The sequence below is a fragment of the Aotus nancymaae genome, unplaced genomic scaffold (genome assembly GCF_030222135.1).
Source record: "Aotus nancymaae isolate 86718 unplaced genomic scaffold, 86718_ANA_hifiasm-v0.15.2.pri h1tg000036l, whole genome shotgun sequence".
In the NCBI taxonomy this organism is placed as follows: Eukaryota; Metazoa; Chordata; class Mammalia; order Primates; family Aotidae; genus Aotus; species Aotus nancymaae.
This window is the reverse complement of record NW_026988450.1, coordinates 17,185,756-17,206,859: the sequence shown is the minus strand read 5'-3', so window position 1 is coordinate 17,206,859 and position 21,104 is coordinate 17,185,756. Positions and strand designations below refer to the sequence as shown.

The 21,104-nt window shown below is 39.5% G+C and overlaps 1 protein-coding gene across 1 annotated transcript in view; it reads left to right on the top strand.

Moving 5' to 3' along the window:
• The first annotated feature begins 181 nt into the window (after positions 1-181).
• VCPIP1 (valosin containing protein interacting protein 1) overlaps positions 182-21,104 on the top strand; it is a 33,684-nt gene continuing 12,761 nt past the window's right edge. Inside the window, exons 1-2 of the mRNA XM_012463686.2 lie at positions 182-3,169; positions 16,031-16,117. Coding sequence (XP_012319109.1) covers positions 454-3,169; positions 16,031-16,117 — 2,803 coding nt within the window. The 5' untranslated portion in view covers positions 182-453. The remainder of the gene's footprint in view (positions 3,170-16,030; positions 16,118-21,104) is intronic.

Genomic DNA, 21,104 nt, shown 5'->3' with positions numbered 1-21,104 from the left:
CTGTTGCCGTCCTCTTCCTCCTCCTCTCTAGCGCTGAACCACTTGGCCTCATGGTACTTGTAGTTCTATCTGAACTCAAGAGCCTAGGGCTCGATGGCCAGCACAGAGGTTAGAGGACTCTAATTCCCAGAGGGCAGAGCGGAAGCTGCGCCTGCGCACACTCAATGAGGGCGTGTATGTCTGTGTGTCTGGGAGAGCGAGCGAGAGTGAGTGAGTGTGAGTGCGGGGTTGGGTGGTGGCCGTTACGTTCGGGGCAACGGCTACGGCAGTGGAGAAGTAAGAAGAGAAACAACGTCCGGCGCTTCCGCCTTCGCTTAGGAGGAGGAGGAGCTGGTAGGGAAAGGAAAGTGATTCGCCCTGGGCCTGGACAAGACCGAGTCGTGTCGGTGGGGGTGGACTATGAGCTTTTGAGGGTCGCTTGGGACGCGGAGCGAGACACGAGAGCCGGTAGCTATGTCTCAGCCGCCGCCGCCGCCGCCTCCGCTGCCGCCGCCACCTCCTCCCCCTGAGGCTCCGCAGACTCCGTCGTCCCTGGTGTCGGCGTCGGCGGCTGCTTCGGGGGGGCTCTTGAAGCGGAGAGACCGGAGAATCCTTTCCGGGAGCTGCCCGGATCCGAAGTGCCAGGCGCGTCTGTTCTTCCCGGCCTCCGGTTCTGTCAGCATCGAGTGTACCGAGTGCGGCCAGCGGCACGAGCAGCAACAGCTGCTGGGGGTTGAGGAGGTTACCGACCCGGACGTAGTGCTACACAACCTGCTGCGGAACGCGCTGCTCGGGGTGACGGGGGCACCCAAGAAGAACACGGAACTGGTTAAGGTGATGGGCCTTTCCAACTATCACTGCAAATTGTTGTCGCCCATATTAGCTCGCTATGGAATGGACAAACAGACAGGCCGGGCCAAGCTTCTCCGGGACATGAACCAGGGCGAACTGTTCGATTGCGCTTTACTGGGTGACCGCGCCTTCCTCATAGAACCAGAACATGTTAACACTGTGGGCTACGGGAAGGACCGTTCCGGAAGCCTCCTGTATCTGCATGACACTCTGGAAGACATTAAGCGGGCCAATAAAAGTCAGGAATGTCTCATTCCAGTGCATGTGGACGGGGATGGACACTGCCTGGTGCATGCTGTGTCTCGGGCTCTAGTAGGCCGAGAGCTCTTCTGGCATGCCTTGAGAGAGAATCTTAAACAGCACTTTCAGCAGCACCTGGCCCGATATCAAGCTCTGTTTCATGACTTCATTGATGCTGCTGAGTGGGAGGACATTATCAATGAGTGTGACCCTCTGTTTGTACCACCTGAGGGTGTTCCCTTGGGCCTGAGGAATATCCACATATTTGGTCTTGCCAATGTGCTGCATCGTCCTATTATTCTGTTAGATTCCCTCAGTGGCATGAGAAGCTCTGGTGATTATTCAGCCACCTTTCTACCTGGGCTCATCCCTGCAGAGAAGTGCACTGGTAAAGATGGTCATTTGAACAAACCAATCTGTATTGCATGGAGCAGCTCCGGTAGAAACCATTATATCCCTTTGGTAGGCATAAAAGGGGCTGCTTTGCCCAAACTGCCTATGAATTTGCTTCCTAAAGCATGGGGTGTACCTCAGGACCTTATTAAAAAGTACATCAAACTTGAAGAGGATGGTGGTTGTGTTATTGGAGGTGACAGAAGTTTGCAAGATAAATACTTACTTAGGCTTGTTGCTGCTATGGAAGAAGTCTTTATGGACAAACACGGTATCCATCCTAGTTTGGTTGCTGATGTCCATCAGTATTTCTACAGAAGGACTGGAGTGATAGGAGTTCAGCCTGAAGAAGTCACAGCAGCTGCTAAAAAAGCAGTAATGGATAATCGCCTTCACAAATGTTTGCTCTGTGGTGCCCTTTCTGAACTTCATGTTCCTCCAGAGTGGTTGGCTCCTGGAGGGAAATTGTATAACCTGGCAAAAAGTACTCATGGACAGCTGAGGACTGATAAAAATTACAGCTTTCCCTTGAACAATTTGGTCTGCTCATATGATTCAGTGAAAGATGTTCTGGTACCAGACTATGGATTGAGTAACCTAACAGCTTGTAATTGGTGCCATGGCACATCTGTGCGAAGGGTCAGAGGAGATGGGTCTATTGTGTATTTGGATGGAGACAGAACTAATTCTAGGTCCACTGGTGGCAAATGTGGTTGTGGATTCAAACACTTTTGGGATGGTAAGGAGTATGACAATCTACCAGAAGCTTTCCCTATTACTTTAGAATGGGGTGGAAGAGTGGTCAGAGAAACAGTGTATTGGTTCCAGTATGAAAGTGATTCATCTTTGAATAGTAATGTTTACGATGTTGCAATGAAACTTGTTACCAAGCACTTTCCAGGTGAATTTGGGAGTGAAATCTTAGTTCAGAAAGTTGTCCACACTATATTGCATCAAACTGCCAAAAAGAATCCTGATGATTATACTCCTGTAAATATAGATGGTGCTCATGCCCAAAGAGTTGGCGATGTACAAGGACAAGAATCAGAGTCTCAGCTCCCAACTAAAATTATTCTTACTGGACAGAAAACAAAAACTTTGCACAAGGAGGAGTTAAACATGAGTAAAACTGAAAGAACTATTCAACAGAATATTACGGAACAGGCTTCTGTAATGCAGAAACGGAAAACAGAGAAGTTAAAACAAGAACAAAAAGGGCAATCCAGGACTGTTTCTCCCAGTACCATTCGTGATGGCCCATCCTCTGCACCTGCTACACCTACCAAGGCTCCCTATTCACCCACAACTTCTAAGGAGAAGAAGATCCGAATCACAACTAATGATGGACGGCAGTCCATGGTTACCCTTAAGTCTTCAACAACCTTTTTTGAACTTCAGGAAAGTATAGCCAGAGAATTCAACATTCCTCCATATTTACAGTGTATTCGATATGGCTTTCCTCCTAAAGAGTTAATGCCACCACAGGCAGGAATGGAAAAGGAACCAGTTCCTTTACAGCATGGCGACAGAATTACAATAGAAATTCTAAAGAGTAAAGCTGAAGGTGGTCAGTCTGCTGTAGCACACTCAGCCCACACTGTGAAACAAGAAGATAGTGCTGTTACTGGTAAACTGTCATCTAAGGAACTTCAGGAGCAAGCTGACAAAGAAATGTACTCCTTGTGTCTTTTAGCAACATTAATGGGTAAGATCAATTTAATTCTGATGGTATATCTTAATTGTAAATATAATACACTGAGTTTTCCTGTTGTCTTTGGGGGAAAAAGAAATCTGTAGCCATTTTAAGTTTTTGATTATATGTTTTAGGATTAGGAAAATTATTTTTACTATTTTGACAGTTAATGGATAGATGTTAATATGATTATTAACTATTAGGAAAATAACTAGAAAGTTAAAGTAGTCCCTCAATAATGGTCAATAGATTATTTAAGTATATCTTATTCTTGCAATTGCTTTTTTAAAAACAGATCTGTGTTTATTTAAAGCATTTTAAATTTTTTGGTAGGCTCTGTTGAGCCTGTGTACCTTACACCTTTTTCATTTATTTCTAATTTTTATTTTCCTGTATGTCATGTGATTTCAGACTTCCTGTATGATGAATTGCAGTTTCTGGTGTTTATATTCTCACTGCACTCCCACCTAGTAGTTTCTTACATTTCATTTTCTTCCTTCCCAGTTCATCACATTTTTCTTATTCATACACTAGGATTTGTATTTAAGTTCACTAAAGTTTGTATTTAAGTAATTTCACTACTCAACAAATCTTTGCCATCATTTTGTAATGAACTATTATATGTTATAAATCATCAGAAACATAAGAAACAGATAGAGGGTAATGGTGTAGAGAAGTATTTCTTTCTAATAATTCAGCATAAATTAAAGAAAAATATATTATCAACCAAATGTGTAATTTAAAGCTTTAGATTATTTAGGATACTGTCCAATGGTGTACTTTTTACAGTATCTATATTTGCTTAGTCTTAGTTTTGAAATAACTGTTAATATGCTTGACTAAGTCTTAAAGCATGAAGTAAAATTTAAATGTGTTAGTTACTGGAAGGTAACTAACACATTGCCTAGATTAGATATTTCGAATAGAAAAGTGATCTGGGTTTTGATTCTGTTTTCTGATAGTACTATATGGCAGTGAATTGGGCCTTGACCTACCGAAATGAATACTACTACTGGCTTATTTGGGGAAGTAGTAAATAGGAGATCGAAAATCCTTGAACATATTTAAAACTTGGAATTGTTGATTTTAGTTTGGCAGACATAGTAATTGAATTAGGTGGTATGTTAGGAACTGTTCTACGCACTTTATATGTTTCTTTTTTTTCTTTTTTTTTGAGACGGACTCTTGCTGTGTCACCAGGTTGGAGTGCAGTGGTGCAATCTCGGCTAACTGCAACCTCCGCCTCCTGGGTTCAAGCGATTCTCCTGCCTCAGCCTCCTGAGTCGCTGGGACTACAGATGCCCATGCCCAGCTAATTTTTGTATTTTTAGTAGAAACAGGGTTTCACCATGTTGGCCAGGATGGTCTCAATCTCTTGACTTTGTGATCTGCCCACCTCTGCCTCCCAAAGTGCTGGGATTACAGGTGTGAGCCACCGTGCCTGGCCTTTTTTAAAAATTATTTTATTTTAATTAATTTATTTTTTGAGACAGTCTCATTCTGTCACCCAGGCTGGAGTGCAGTGGTGTGATCTGGGCTCACTGCAGTCCCTGCCTCGTGGATTTAAGCAATTCTTTTGCCACAGCCTCACAAGTAGATGGGACTACAAGCTCGTACCACCACATCCGGCTAATTTTTGTATTTGTAATAGAGACAAAATAGGGTTTTACCATGTTGGCCAGGATGGTTTTGATCTCCTGACCTCGTGATCCGCCTGCCTCTGTTTCCCAAAGTGCTGGCATGAGCCACCATGCCCGACCCACTTTATGTATTTCTATCTCTCAAGAGTATTTGTTTTTTAGCAACTGCATGGAATAGAGAAAAGATTATGTGATCTTCAGAGTCAGAAAGATCTAGAATTTGAATCTTGGCTCTATTACTTATTAGTGATTTCAGGCAACTACTTAACTCCCCAGTAGTTCAATTGCCTCCTCTACAACTCCTCTTGTAGTTATTATATATAAGAGGCCAACAGTAAAGTGTTTGTAGAACTCTGAAAATTAAATGACATTCTCACAGAATGGATAAAATTGGATACATGCAGAGGGCACTTTAAAAGACCTGCAATCTCCCAGGTCAAAAACAGGAAAGAGAAGGTCTTCCTCAATACAAGATGAACTCTTGAGAATGTGGCTCTTACCTGTATCCTTATATGCCCAGAACCTGATATAGTGCTCAGCAGGTAGTATGTACTCTCAAATGTTTTTTAATTGAATTAAATAGATGACATTAACACAGCTAAAGAAAGGCTGTATTTGCAGAAATTGAATGGATGGTCAGTCAGCACTGAACATTGAAAAAAAGTCTAAAAAGCAGAATTCAGCAATGTTTATATACTGCTGTACAAAGGAAAAAGATACATCATCTGGGGTTCATGAAAATTCTGGTAACTAGAAAGGTAATCTCTGTTGAGGGGCAAGAATATTTGATCAATCCTGACTATGGCCTGACTGAAACACCTATATCCCTTTGCCTGATTCCCATGTTCATCAAGCGTCTATTCTTAACACTTATTTAGCTTGCTGATAAGTTTTGATGTACAGATGACAGTGCAAGTAAGAAAAGCTGTGTTCTCCATTATAGGCTAATAAATTGGCATGGGCAGGATTATGATCAGTAGTCTTAAAAATCCAATCAGTATATTTAATAGTGAAAATTAATAAAATATAATTCTGGCGTATAAGTAGTTATGTTTTGAATTTGGATGGAGGTTCTTGGACCTATCTGAGAGAACTTGAGTATAGACTGTGATGAGTTTACCAACATAATGTCTTTCTCTTCTGATCCTTTCCCTCTTCACATCCAACATTTATGATCCTCTAAACCCACACATTTCTTTAAAACTGCCTCCACTACCAACACAAAATTTGAGTATAAAAGAGAACTTTTTGTTAATTTTGTAATAATATCACTTGAGATACTTTCTGCTTTAAATTTAAGTATTAAGTGCGTAGTCTGTATTAGATTAGTCCCTTACAAATATTAGTTTTCTTCCTCTAGTTCTCTTATAACTGTATATGAATTATGTAGAAGTTTTTTTTTTTTTTTTTTTTGAGATGGAGTTTCGCTCTTGTTACCCAGGCTGGAGTGCAATGGCGCGATCTCGGCTCACTGCAACCTCCGCTTCCTGGGTTCAGGCAATTCTCCTGCCTTAGCCTTCTGAGTAGCTGGGATTACAGGCACACGTCACTATGCCCAGATAATTTTTTGTATTTTCAGTAGAGACGGGGTTTCACCATGTTGACCAGGATGGTCTCGATCTCTTGACCTCGTGATCCACCCGCCTTGGCCTCCCAAAGTGCTGGGATTACAGGCGTGAGCCACTGCGCCTGGCCAAAGATATTCTTTAAAAACAAAAAAAGGTGCTTCTGAAAAGTCAATTTGGGGATAAATACTAACCATATGTAAAGAGTGCTGGGGAACTGTTGATGTTCAGATTGGAGAGGGCTAGAAAATAACAGAGCTTGTTTAGAAGATAGCAGATTTCAAAGTGCAGAAATTACTTTGAATTACCAAATGTGAGCTAAGCTGTGCTATGTTAGTTTAGAATATAGCTCATCAGGCTTTATACTGTTTAAATAGCTGGCTCTTTCTCATTTAAGTTTAGGCTTAAATACCACCAAACAGAGTTTGAGAAACCTTTGCTGACCATTCTAAATAAGTTCTCTTTATCAGTATACCCTGTTGATGTCCCTCACAGCATCTATCACAATTTTTAATAATCTTATTTGTTGGTTTAATTATTTGTTTGCCTCCCCCACTATATTGTAAAGTCCACCAAAACAGAGACTGTAGTGAATACCTTATTACCTAGTTCAGGGTCTGGCACATAGTAGGTACCAAGTAAATGCTTGATGAATTAATGAATGCAAGTATTTCAGCAAAATCAATGTATGCTGTGAACTTGTGTGTATGCTGAGTGTACGAAGATAAATGGGAGTCAGTCCTTGCCCCATTAACTTACCTGGAGGCTTTCAGCTGAGGGAGTTGCATACTTTTGCTTTCATCAGCAGATCTCCAGCTTTCTTTTCTAAATACATAAAAAGTATAAAACCCCCAAATAAGACCAACATAGCATTTTAGAACTTTTCATTTGATTAAGAATCAAATATATACATGGGGATTATATATTTTCTTTCTTTCTTTCTTTTTCTTTTTCTTTCTTTTTTTGACAGTCTTGCTTTGTCGCCCAACCTGGGGTGCAGTGGTGTGATCCCAGCTCACTGCAACCTCCACCTCCCCAGTCCAAGTGATTCTCAGCCTCTCAAGTAACTGGGACTACAGGTGCATACCACCACACCCAGCTAATTTTTTGTATTTTTAGTAAAGATGAGGTTTCGCCATGTTGCCCAGGCTGGTTTATAACTCCTGAACTCAGGCAATCAACCCATCTCAGCTTCCCAAAGTGCTAGGATTACAGGTGTTAGCCACTGTGCCCAGCCTGTAAATTTTCACTAAATAGGATGACTGCATGATAGCCAGGGGCATGAGATTTTTCTTTCATTTTTAAGTAGAATATTCATTGAATAGATTGTCTATTACTTATATTAATAAAACAATAAATAGGTGTATTAGTCTTTGGCTTAGTACAAATCATTCATGGAACCTAGTAACTTTGAATCTTAGGAAATATAAAATGGAATAACAGTGTTCTACCGATAGTATTTCACACTTTAATCTCTTTTATCCAGGCCACTGGAGGTAGTTGAACTTAATATTTTGCAGACAGTCATCTTGATTATTTATATAATACTTAAAAGACTAACTCTGGTTTTGCAAAGTATGTTGTTCGAATTTCTTGTAGGCCTGGTGCGGTCGCAGTGAGCTGAGATTGTGTCACTGCACTCCAGTCTGAGCAACAGAGCAACACTCTCTTCAGAAAAAAAAAAAAGAAAAAAAGTTGATCAGTTATTTGTGGGTTTTCCTTCATGGTAGATAGGATAGGTGGAATATTATCCACCATAAATACTAGGCTAATTTAATTTTTATTAGTGTTATATTTCATTAAGTTTCTAGTTTTGTTTGTTTTCCTAGAGGTAAGGACAGATTTAGGTGAAGAACAGAATTTGTCAGTTTGGAGTTACTCAAATGAAATTAGGCTACTTGACACTTCTTTGCCTTACTACAAAGTGTACCAACCTTTCAGGAGTTGAGAAGCTTGTTTCATTTGATATGCTTTCTCTCTTCCTGAAAAAAACTATATGACTGTTTAATATATACTTAAAATATACAGTATTTTGTAATTTCATAATACCTCTTATATTATGAATGCCTTAGGATTTTCTAGAATTACTCTTGGGACTGAGACACTTATTTTTTAGGTGGCATTGGATCTGAATGCTATTATTGCATCTTGATTTTTCTTTTCAAATATTGGGTAAAGGGCAGTTTCAAATCTAGATAGTACTCATGCATATTATTATTATTATTTTTTGATATGAAGTCTTACTCTTTTGCTCAGGGTGGAGTGCAGTGGTGCAGTCTCGGCTCACTGCAACCTCTGCCTCCTGGGTTCAAGCAATTCTCCTGCCTCAGTCTCCCGAGTAGCTGGAATTACAGGTACATGCCACCATGCCTGGCTTATTTTTGTATTTTTAGTAGAGATGGGGTTTCACGGTGTTGGCCAGGCTGGTCTTAAACTCCTGATCTTATGATCCGCCCATCTCGGTCTCCCAAAGTGCTGGGATTACAGGCATGAGCCACCACTCCCAGCCACATATTATTATTCTTTATATGCTTTCTGATAGCCCTTCTGTTGATTTATGTGTAGCATATTTGTCATAGGAAAGCAGATATAAAGTTGAATTAAAAAATGTATAGATGTGTCTTAAGGTAAATGTATATATTGTAAATGGTGATTTTTATATAATTTTACCTTGAAGATTAAGTTAAATATTTTTTCTTTTTTTTTTTTTTTTTTTGAGACGGAGTTTCGCTCTTGATACCCAGGCTGGAGTGCAATGGCGCGATCTCGGCTCACCGCAACCTCCGCCTCCTGGGTTCAGGCAATTCTCCTGCCTCAGCCTCCTGAGTAGCTGGGATTACAGGCACGCGCCACTGTGCCCAGCTAATTTTTTGTATTAGTAGAGACGGGGTTTCACCATGTTGACCAGGATGGTCTCGATCTCTTGACCTCGTGATTCACCCGCCTCGGCCTCCCAAAGATATTTTTTCTTTTTTTAATTTTGTGCTTTTTCCTTTTTGTTCTTTTCTGCTCAGTATCAGAATAAATTAAATATTGTTCTTTTCTTTTCTAAATAGAAAAGGAAATCTAGATAATAATAGATTGAGTCTATTCTAACTACTTTGATCACTTATTTTTAATATTTTTTCAATTATAATTTAAAAAATTCAAAGAATTCAAGTCCATGTAAAATAAAATATGGTAGTTCTTAACATTTGTACTCCCCAGAGAAAATCATTATTAGTAAATTGGAATGTGTCCTTTCAGATTCTGTATGTACACATTTAAACACTATTGAGTTTATATGCATGTCTGTGTATGATAAAAATACACATTAATACTGCTGGTGACACTAAAGTTGTGTGGCTGTATACCCTTAAGGGGACTGAATTTCAGGCAAGAAACAGGTATGCCTTTTTTATAAGTCATTTTGAGTATCAGCAGGGCAGATAAACTTTCAAATGTGAGGATCTACAGGAAGAATAGAGAGATGCCAACAATTCTTTCATCAAATGAATACCTTTGGAATTCGCTGTAGTTAAAACAGTTCTGTGTTCCTACTTTATATTTGGAACCATTTTTTCAAATTATTTAAAAATTTTGAATTGTTTCTTTAAATTTCAAATTTAAATAAACTTAAGTACTTTATTTTGTCGTCATAAATACTTGAGTTCAGAGTTTGTTTTGGGTATTTCTTTTGGAGCTTTAAAAATACATTTTGGCAGGGTTCAGTGGCTCACGCATGTAATCCCAGCACTTTGGGAGGCCGAGGTAGACAGATTGCCTGATGTTAGGAGTTTGAGACCAGCCTAGCCAACATGGTAAAACCCCGTCTCTACTAAAAATAAAAAATTAGCCAGGAGTGGTGGTGCACGTCAGTAATCCTAGCTACTCAGGAGGCTGAGGCACGAGAATCGCTTGAACCCAGGAGATGGAGATTGCAGTGAGCAGAGAACGCACCACTGCACTCCAGCCTGCATGACAGAGCAAGATTCTGACTCAAAAAATAAATAAAAATATATTTCATATATATGTTAGATTTTTTAATTTACCGCTTTGCCTCATAAATTGTAAAGTAGATTCAAATTGCATTCTTAAATGTTTAAAGTCAGAAGGCTAGGCACAGTAGCTCACGCCTGTAATCCCAACACTTTGGTAGGCCAGGGCAGGAGGATGGCCTAAGACCAGGCATTCAAATTAGCCTGGGCAACACAGGGAGACCCTATCTCTATGAAAAATAAATAAACTTAGCAGGTGTGGTGGTGCATACCTGTAGTTCTAGCTACTCAGGAAGCAGAGGTGGGAGGGTTGCTTGAGCTCAGGAGATCAAGTCTGCAGTGAACCGTGATTGAGCTACTACATTCCAGCCTGGGTTACAGAGTGAGACCCTATCTCAAAAAATAAATATATAAAATTTAAAAATTAGAATGGTGACTTCTTAACATTTTTTTGATGACAACTTTAAACTTTTAACTCCATAATTTTATTATTAGAAAAAAGTTAGAAAAATATATTTTAAAAAATGTATTTTAGGGGCCGGGTGTGGTAGCTCATGCCTATAATCCCAGCACTTTGGGAGGCTGAGGTGGGCGGAACACTTGAGGTCAGGAGTTGGAGACCAGCCTGGCTAACATTATGAAACCCCTTCTCTACTAAAAATACAAAAAATTAGTCGGGCGTGATGGCAGGCACCTGCAGTCTCAGCTACTTGGGAGACTGAGGCAGGAGGATCGCTTGAACCTGGGAAGCAGAGGTTGTGGTGAGCCGAGATCGTGCCATGGCACTCCAGCTTGGGCAACAAGAGCAAAACTCCATCTAAAAAAAAATGTGTTTTAACATATTTTTAAGCAATTAGAAGTTACTTCACATCAGATAGGAAAAAAATTGGATAAACCAAAAGAAAAAACGTCCATATATATAGCTACTATTTCAGGTGGAAGATTGAAGTTTATGAGAAGGAAGGATTTGTGGAAGTAAGGTAATTAACAGAGGTTATCTATGGCTGTAGTATAGATTTTTTTTCTACATTCATAGACACACAGTACATTGGATAGAAGTATTTTACTTTTGTAGTATGAAGAATCAGTTGGATTATAAAGTAAAAATAATTGGAGACTAACAAAAATGTAAATTAACATATTTGTAGAGGCTTTTCCAAACTCTTCTTATTCTCTAAAAGTTTACTTTTGAATAAAATGGTAGAAAACTATTCTGTTTTTGCTATTATTTTGTTTTATTGGATTCTAGAAGAGAAAACAGATGCAGAGAAAGGTCAGTGACATATAATCATTAGTTGTATTTTATATATGTAACATTGAAGAATGGTTATCATCTGGATTGCTTTCAGGCACTGTTTGAAAAGAAAGACCTCATTTGTAATATTCACTCTGCCAAGGGTGTCCAAGGGAGAGAAAACAGTTACCGGTTCTTAGCTTTTGTTTCTGGTTGGGCCAGTAAAGCCCCTTCCTCATCACTCTTTTCTGCTTATCACTAGAGACAGAAACTAAAAACCATAGCTTCAGGCTGCTAAAAGCCTGAAACCGAACAAAACAGAACAACAACAAAATAAGGGTGGTTGGACAAGCTTGCATCAATACATTCATGCAACCAATACTAAGAGTGCTACCATCTGTTCAGCACTGGTGCCAGGCCCTGGAGATAAAAAGTCATACAGGCTACCAACCTTTTCTCGAATCTGAAAGTATAGAAAGGAAATCTAGTCTGGAAAACAAAACAGAAAAGTTAACCTTAAGTGTGATAAGGGTTATGGTATTCATATACATAGGAGTATCAAATGAAGGTACCTACCTAACCAACACTCCAAAGAATCCTAAAGGAAGTGATACCTAGATTGAGTTTTAAAGAATATGTAACAATTATTGGCCTTTAGGAAACAGGAGCAGTTGTTTGGTGGTTTTACATTGTAAAAATAAAGGTAAGGTATGATGTCAGATGGGAAAGGCAAGGACCAACCTTTGAGTGCCTTGTATGCCATGGAAAAGGAACTTGAACTTTACCATATGGTTTTGGGAAACCATTATAGGTTTAAGTCTGAAGATCGTATAGAGGAGGGATTTAGTGGGGGATAAAACTCAAGGGAAACCAGCTGTGAGGAAGTGGCAGTAATCCAGGCATTGAACCTGGGTGTTAGGAGGGATGGAGAAGAGTACAGTGGAGAGCTGTATGAGACTGGTGCAGGACTTGTGCAAATTGTCAAAACCCCTGCTTCCTGATGTCTAATCCTTTTCCTCATTTTTGTTAGCAACAAACATGACCTTCAGTGGAGATATTTGTATACCAAAAGAAATTACCTATTTTTTTCTCCAACCGGTTGTTGATGCCATGAATTACTATAAGAAAAGACTGGATAGGTCTTTCAAATTTGTTGTAACACAATTTGACCTTTTTTTTTTTTTTTTTTTGAGGCAGAGTCTCCCTCTGTCAGCCAGGCCGGAGGTGGCATGACCTCTGCTCACTGCAACCTCTGTCTCCCCCGGGCTTAAGCAATTCTGCCTAAGCCTCCTGAGTAGCTGGGATTACAGGCGTGAACCACCACGCCCGGCTAATTTTTTAATATTTTGTAAAGACGGGGTTTCACCGTGTTTGCCAGGCTGGTCTCGAACTCCTGACCTCAGGTAATCTGCCCACCTTGACCTCCCAAAGTGCTGGGATTACAGGCGTGAGCCACTGCGCCCATCCAATTTGACCTTTAGTAGAGGATGTCAATGGAAAGGAGGGGAATAAGCTTTGGACTGATATACAAGATTCAAATCCTGGCTTTATCACTTACTAACTGTGTGATCTTGGATGAGTTATTTAAGCTCTCTGAGCTTGTTTTCTTGTCTGTAGGGCTTAGTGGTGATGAGTTAATGAAACTATGTGAAGAGCCTGCTCAGAGCTTCGTAGATAATAGGGACGTACATGGTCTTTCCCTTAAAGCAATAGAACATTGGAGCCATGTTGCTTTGAAGGGGGTGAAAATTTGTTCTTGGGGGAGGAAGGGTGAAAAAAATCTTGCTCATTAATATATAACACTAAGATGTATATGCAGTACATAAACAGATATAAAGTTTATCTGTGTAATTCAAATATCTTGAGGGCATGGAAAGGACTAGGAAAATAATGTTTATAAAGGCTCCTTTTGGGGAGATAATGAAAATAAAGTTGAGAAACACGGCAGTAGAGTAAGTGATTTATCTGCTTAAATTAGGAATAACTAGGTATGTAAAGTACTAAGAGATGTGATTTTTCTTATTAATCAGTTGGTCAGTTCTAAGGAGTTCACCATTTTGGCACCAATTCAGAATCTTGTGGTTTTTGTTTGTTTGGACTAGTCAAGTGCAGGTAGTGAGAAGGGGGGAAATGGTAGAACAAGGAGTTCAACTGTAACTGAACAGTCAGTTGAGATAACTCACTACCTTCAGACCAGCCCTGTTTAGATTCTTACCAAAAAAATTAAATGCTGCCATATCTTTTTTTGATATATCTTCCAAATAAATGCTATCCTAGAATATTTTAGAAAATATTAAGTATGTTTAGGACAACACTGACAATAACTAAATGAAAGGCTGTCATCATAGAAATAATTTATCCAAGTGAGGTTTAATAATAAGTTCAGCAATTACTAGGAGTTATTAATATATTTCTTTATTTGTGAACTCATTAATATTCAGAATTTTAAATGTCTGTGTGTCCACCCTTAAATATAGCTGTTCTAGTAGTACTGCATCATTAGTAGTGTTTAAAGTAAACGTTTTGGTTAACTGATACTTTAAATACCAACTCTTCTAAAACTTACCTACTTTAAGCTGGTATACTGAAGGTAAGTTTAGCCACTGCCACACAAAGTCATATTCTATTTATGAATGTGGGGCAGGATTAGAACTCAGATATGTTGTAAATACATAGTGATTAATTAGCACTGTCACAACTTTTCAGAGCTCAGGTCCAACAATATAATCTTCAAGTAGAGAATTCAAAAGTTAACATTTTTTTTGTTAAAATTAAAAACTTCCTGATCATAAAAGTCATACATATACATTAGCAGATTAGAGCATAAACTTGAAAGAAGCAAATAAAAACAACCATAATAACTGTTATGTTCCTGCCATTCTTTTCTTTTCTTTTTTTTTTTTTTTGAGACGGGGTTTCACTCTTGTTGCCCAGGCTGGAGTGCAATGGTGCAATCTCAGCTCACTGCAACCTCCACTTCCCAGGTTCAAGCGATTCTCTTGTCTCAGCCTCCCAAGTAGCTGAGATTACAGGCATGTACCACCACACCCGGCTAATTTTTTGTATTTTTAATAGAGACAGGGTTTCTCCATGTTGGTCAGACTGGTCTTGAACTCCTAACCTCAGGTGATCCACCCACCTTGGCCTCCCAAAGTGCTGGAATTACAGGCCTGAACCACCATGCCCGGCCATGTTCCTGCCATTCTTTATTGACTTCTTCAAAAGTGATGATCGTTCTTTACTTTTTATTTGAAACTTTTTAATGAAATAAATACTGAAATAGCCCCTTCTGTTTATTTCTTGGTTTTAACATAAATATAAAATTTATATGTACAATTTTATATTTTACTTTCAAAAATATCTCTTTTTTTTGAGATGGAGTTTTGCTCTTGTAGCCCAGGCTAGAGAGCAATGACATGATCTCTGTTCACTGCAACCTCTGCCTCCTGGGTTCAAGCAACTCTCCTGCCTCAGCCTCCCAGGTAGCTATAAGTATAGTCATGTGCCACCACATTCAGCTAATTTTTGTATTTTTACTAGAGACAGGGTTTCACCATGTTGGCCAGGCTGGTCTCAAACTCCTGACCTCAGGTGATTCGCCTGCCTTAGCCTCCCAAAGTGCTGGGATTACAGGCGTGAGCCACCGTGCCTGGCCCAAAAATATCTTTCAACAGTCTTACCTGTTCTAGTACAGAGTTTACAGACTAGTTTCCTTTGAGCTGGATTGAGTCTTCAGATATATTTTGTTCATCATGCCTAATATTAACTGTACTGGCTCGAGGTTTTGTTTTGTTTTTTTCTGTTTTTGAAACAGGGTCTCACTTTGTCACTCAGGCTAGAGTGCAGTGATGCAAACACCACTCCCTGCAGCCTCAACCTTCCGTGCACAAGGGGTCCCCCCTGCCCCTCCACTGCCTCAGCTCCCTTAGTAGCTGGGATGACAGACACATGCCACCATCTCTGGCTAATTTTTTTTTTTTTTTGTAGAGATGGAGTTTCACCATGTTGCTCAAGCTGGTATCAGAACTCCTGAGCTCAAGCTGTCCACCTGCCTCAGCCTCCCAAAGTACTGGGATTACAGGCATGAGCCACCGTGTTTGTTGACTCATGCAGTTTTAAAGATGCTTTTTAATTAGTTCCTACATTTTGAAATTGGGAGAATTCATATTAAAAACTTGAATTTCTGGCTTCTCTTGAAAAGCCACATGGTCTCAAAACACTAGGTGTGTACTCTTCCATGACAATACTTGGCAGTGCCTGGCACATTTAGATAGGCCATGTGTTTTCTAGTATGCCACAATTCTGTCACTCAGTATCATCTCTGTATGGCATATCAGGCTGTTTCAATCATTTAAGAGTTCTGCCTTGATGTTTATTCTAAGCTAATCCTTACTAAAGCAACCCTAGATGTAACTCTTTTGTTTGTTGCTAATACTATGTCTGTTTTTGTCTTACAGGAGAAGATGTATGGTCTTATGCAAAGGGACTTCCTCACATGTTTCAGCAGGGTGGTGTATTCTACAGTATTATGAAGAAAACCATGGGTATAATTTGATTTTATTCTTTAATAATAGCTCTACTCAAGCTATTTTAAGAGTAAGGAAGTTCATATAGTCTTGTGCTAAAATATTTTCAAAGTTAATTTTAGGTTTATATTCTTTAGTAGTTTTCCTAGTTAAAATAGATTATTACCCTGACATGGTCAGCTATGTTTTCTGCTAGTATTACTAAAAATCTATTACTTTGTCGCTAGTCTTTTCTCACTTAAATTGTGTGTATGATTCTTTTTTTTTTTTTTTTTTTTTTTGAGACCGAGTTTCACTCTTGTTGCCCAGGGTGGAGTACAACGGCATGATCTTGACTCACTGCAACCTCCACCTCCTGGGTTCAAGTGATTCTCCTGCCTCAGCTTCCTAAGTAGCTGGGATTACAGGCATGTGCCACCACGCCCAGCTAATTTTGTATTTTTAGTAGAGACAGGATTTCTCCATGTTGGTCAGGCTGGTCTCAAACTCCCAACCTCAAGTGATCCACCGCCCTCGGCCTCCCAAAGGGCTGGGACTGTAGTTGGACATAGTAGCCCATGCCTGTAGTCCCAGCTACTCAGATAGTGAGGGAGGAGGATCACTTGAGCCCAGAGGGTTGAGGCTGCAGCAAATTACAATCACACCACTGCACTCCAGCCTGGGTGACAGAGCAAGACCCTGTCTGATAAAAATAAAAAATAATAATAATGAATTATATAAATAGGTAGCAGGCCAGGTGCAGTGGCTCATGCTTGTAATCCCAGATGCTTATAATCCTAGCACTTTGGGAGGCCAAGGCAGGAGAATTGCTTGAGCTCAGGAGTTCAAGACCAACCTGGGCAACATGGCGAAACCCCATCTCAACTCAAAATACAAAAAATTAGACAGGCAGCATGGTGGTACATGCCACCTATAATCCCAGCACTTTGGGAGGCCGAGGCAAGCCACCCCCAAAGGCAAAATGGTGAAACTCCATCTCTACTAAAAATTTAAAAATTAGCCAGACACAGTGGTGCATGCCTGTAATCCCAGCTATTTGGGAGGCTGAGGCAGGAGACTCACTTGAACCTAGGAGGCAGAGGTTGCAGTGAGTCAAAATCACACCACTGGCACTCCAGCCTGGGTGACAGAGCAAGACTCCATCTCAAAAAAAAAAAAATGCATTTTGACTTACGAGTTTATCTGACTGTAACCCATTGTAAGTTGAGGAGCATCTGTGTAGATCAAATTAGGGACAGTTGATATCTTGACAACATTGAGTCTTTAGATTCATGAAGATGTTATATTTCTTGTTTTTGGTTTTTTGAGATAGGGTCTCACTTTGTTACCCAGGTTGGAGTGCAGTGACACAATCACAGCTGACTGCATCGTTAACCTCCCTGGCTCAGTTGATCCTTCAACCTTGGCCTCCTGAGTAGCAGGGACTACAGGTGCGCACCACCATGCCCTGCTAATTTTTGTAATTTTTTGTAGAGATTGGGTTTTGCCATGTTGCCCAGGCTAGTCTTGAACTCCTGGGCTCAAGTCATCTCCCTGCCTCAGCCTCCCAGAGTTCCGGGATTACAGGCATGAGCCACTGTGTCTGGCCAAAAATGTTATATTTCTTCATTGATTTAAATCCTTCATATCTCTCATCAAAATTTTGTAATTTACAGCATATAGGTCTGGCACATAGTTTGTTAGATTTAGACCATGAAATACTTGTTTTTTGGATGATATGGTAGAAGGTGCTTCTAAAAATTTTAAATTTTCTATTATTCATTTCTAGTGTATAGAAATAAAATTGGCTTTCTTCTTCTTTTTTTTTTTTTTTGATGCAGGGTCTGTTTCTGTCCCCCAGGCTGGAGTGCAGTGGCGCAATCTTGGCTCACTGCAGCCTCCGCCACCCACCCCCAACCGCCAACCAGGCTCAAGTAATTCTCCAGCCCCAGTCTCCAGCCCCAGCTTCCCTAGTAGCTGGGACCACAGGCCTGAGCCACCACACCCAGCTAATTTTTGTATTTTTTGTAGAGACAGGGTTTCACCATATTGCCCAGGCTGGTCTCAGACTCCTGAGCTCAAAGTAATCCCCCTGCCTTGGCCTCCCAAGGTGCCAGGATTACAGGTGTGACCTACTGCACCCAGCCAATAAAAAAAATTTTTTTTTAACATTGCCCTTGTACCCTGTGTATGACCTTGCCAAACTCACATATTTAAGCAATTTTTTTTAGCAGATTCTTGTCTATATAGGTCATCATGTGTTTGGAAATAAAAGACAATTTTATTAGCAATGGCTAGGGTCTTTAGTTCAGTGTTGAGTAGGAAAGGTGAGAGTAGACATTATTTTCTTTTTCCATGTCTTGGAAGTATTCAGTTTGCAGGTGAGCAAGCAGAATATACAGGGAGTGCCTGATTAAGGATTTTACAATCTTAAGATTGTAAGATTGAGGACATTCCTTTCTATTCCTGGATTTGCTGAGAGTTTATGTTGTGAGTGGATGTTGAATTTTGTCAGGTGCTCTTTTCCTACATGTATCCAGATGATCATATGGTTTTTCTCTTTTGGTTTGTTGATAGGGTGAATTACATTGATTTTTTTGAATATTGAACCAACTTTACCTGGTGGATTTAATTTGCTAATATTTTGTTGAGTGTTGTGATTGTGTTCATGAAGGATAATTATCTGTATAGTTTTCTTGTAAGACTGTTTAATTAGGGTGGCTTCATAAGATAGCATTGAGAAGCATTGCTTCCTCTTTTCTTCTCTTTTCTGGTAGATTTTTAATAGTTTTATTTTAGTTGGTAGAATTCACCAGTGAAGTCATTTTTGCTTGGAGTTTTCTTTGTTAGGCAATTTTTTAACTACAAATTTAGTTTATTTAATAGAATACTCTTAAAGTTATCTATTTCTTCTTGAGTAAGCTTTGTTAGTTTTATCTTTCAAGAAATCTGTCCATTTCATCCAAGTTATCAAATGTATTGACATAAAGTTGTTTCTGATATTCCCCTATTGTTGTCTTTTTAATGTCTGTAGAATCTGTAGTTCTTTCATTTCTGATCTTGGCAACTTGTGCCTCCTTTTTCTTTTCTTTTTCTTTTTTTTTCTTTTTGGGAGTGACCAGTTTGGTTGTTGATCTTTTCAAAGAAACAGCATTTGAATTCATAGGGTTTTTTTGGTCGAATGTTATTTTTCTGATTTCAGTTTCATTGATTTCTGCTTTTATGTTTATTTTTCCTTCCTTCTGCTTTCTTTAGGTTTAATTTGCTCTTTTCTTTCTAATTTCTTTATTTTATTTTTTGAGACAGAGTCTCGTTCTGTCGCCCAGTCTGGAGTGCAGTGGTGCAATCTCAGCTTACTGCAGCCTCCTCCTCCTGGGTTCAAGGAATTCTCATGCCTCAGCCTACCGAGTAGCTGGGATTACAGGTATGCACCACTATACCCAGCTAATTTTTGTATTTTTAGTAAAGATGTGGTTTTGCCCTGTTAGCCAGGCTGGTCTCTAACTCCTGGCCTCAAAAGATCCACACACCTTGGCCTCCCAAAGTGCTGAGATTACAGGCATGAGCCACTGCGCCCAGCCTATAAATTGTATTTTAATATAGGCATTTAAAGCTATAAAATTCTCTCTAAGCATTCCTTCCCTTTTTTTTTTTTACATCTCCCCCCTTCCCCCCGCCTTTTTTTTTTTTTCTGAGACGAAGTCTTACTCTGTTGCTCAGGCTGTAATGTAGTGGTGCGATCTCGGCTCACTGCGCCCTCCACCTCCAGAGTTCAAGTGATTCTCCTGCTTCAGCCTCCCAAGTAGCTGGGATTACAGGCATGTACCACCATGCCCAGCTAAATTTTATATTTTTAGTAGAGCTGGGATTTTGTCATGTTGGCCAGGCTGGTCTCAAACTCCTGACCTCAGGTAATCTGCCCACCTCAGCTTCCCATAATGCTGAGATTACAGGTGTGAGCCACTGTACCCAGCCTTTTTACATCCCTTTTAAACTTTTTATCTTTCATTTCAGTCTACTTTGTTTTCTTTTCTTTTTTTATTCTACTTTCTGAAATATAGATACTAATTAGTGGTTTTTAGAAGTTAGTATTTAATTAGGATTGATTATGGGGATTCCAGTAATCTGGATCTATATGCACTGTATGCCATGCAACTGCAAATAACTTCCTTCGTTGTGTTTTGTGTGTGGGAGGGGGTTGGTGGATAAGGGGATGGTATGGGGATGGCTGTCTTTACTATTTTCAAAATAGTTTTGTTTTAGTTTGACATTATTTTTTAAATGTTAACTGTATTGCTGAGACAGTTCAGTGGGGAAAGAATAGTCTTTTCAACAAGTGGTGCTCAGACAATTAGATCTATCAACATGAAAAATATTGAAGTTTGATTCTACCTCATACCATATACAAAATTAATTCAAAATGGATCAAAGACATAAGTTTAATTGCTAAAACTAGAAAACTCTTAGAAGAAAACATAGGCATAAAATGTATTGACTTTGAATTAGGTATAATCTTAGATATGAAAATGAACACACAATAAGAGAAAAAAGTAGATAAAAAGTAAACTTCTGTGCTACCAATGATACCATTGGGGAAGTAAATACACAACCCACAGAATGGGAGAAAATTTTTGCAAACCATGTATCTGAGAATGGATTTGTATCTAGAATATGAAGAACTCTTACAACTAAACAAAAATGACAAATAACAGTTAAAAATGGGCAAAGGATATGAATAGATTTCTCTCCAGAGGAAATATATAAATGGCCAATCATATGTGAAAAGATGCTCAACATCATTAGTCATCGGGGGAATGCAAATCAAAACAAAAATGGGATGATATAATACTTCATACTCACTAGCCTGGCTGTGGTCCAAACGTTGCATAGGAAGAATTGTAGGCGAGAATGTAGAGAAATTGGAACCCTCATACGCTGCTTGTAGAAATGTAAAAATGGTGCAGCCACTTGGGAATTTTGGCATTTCCACAAAAGATTAAATGTAGAGGTACTGTATGATTGAGCA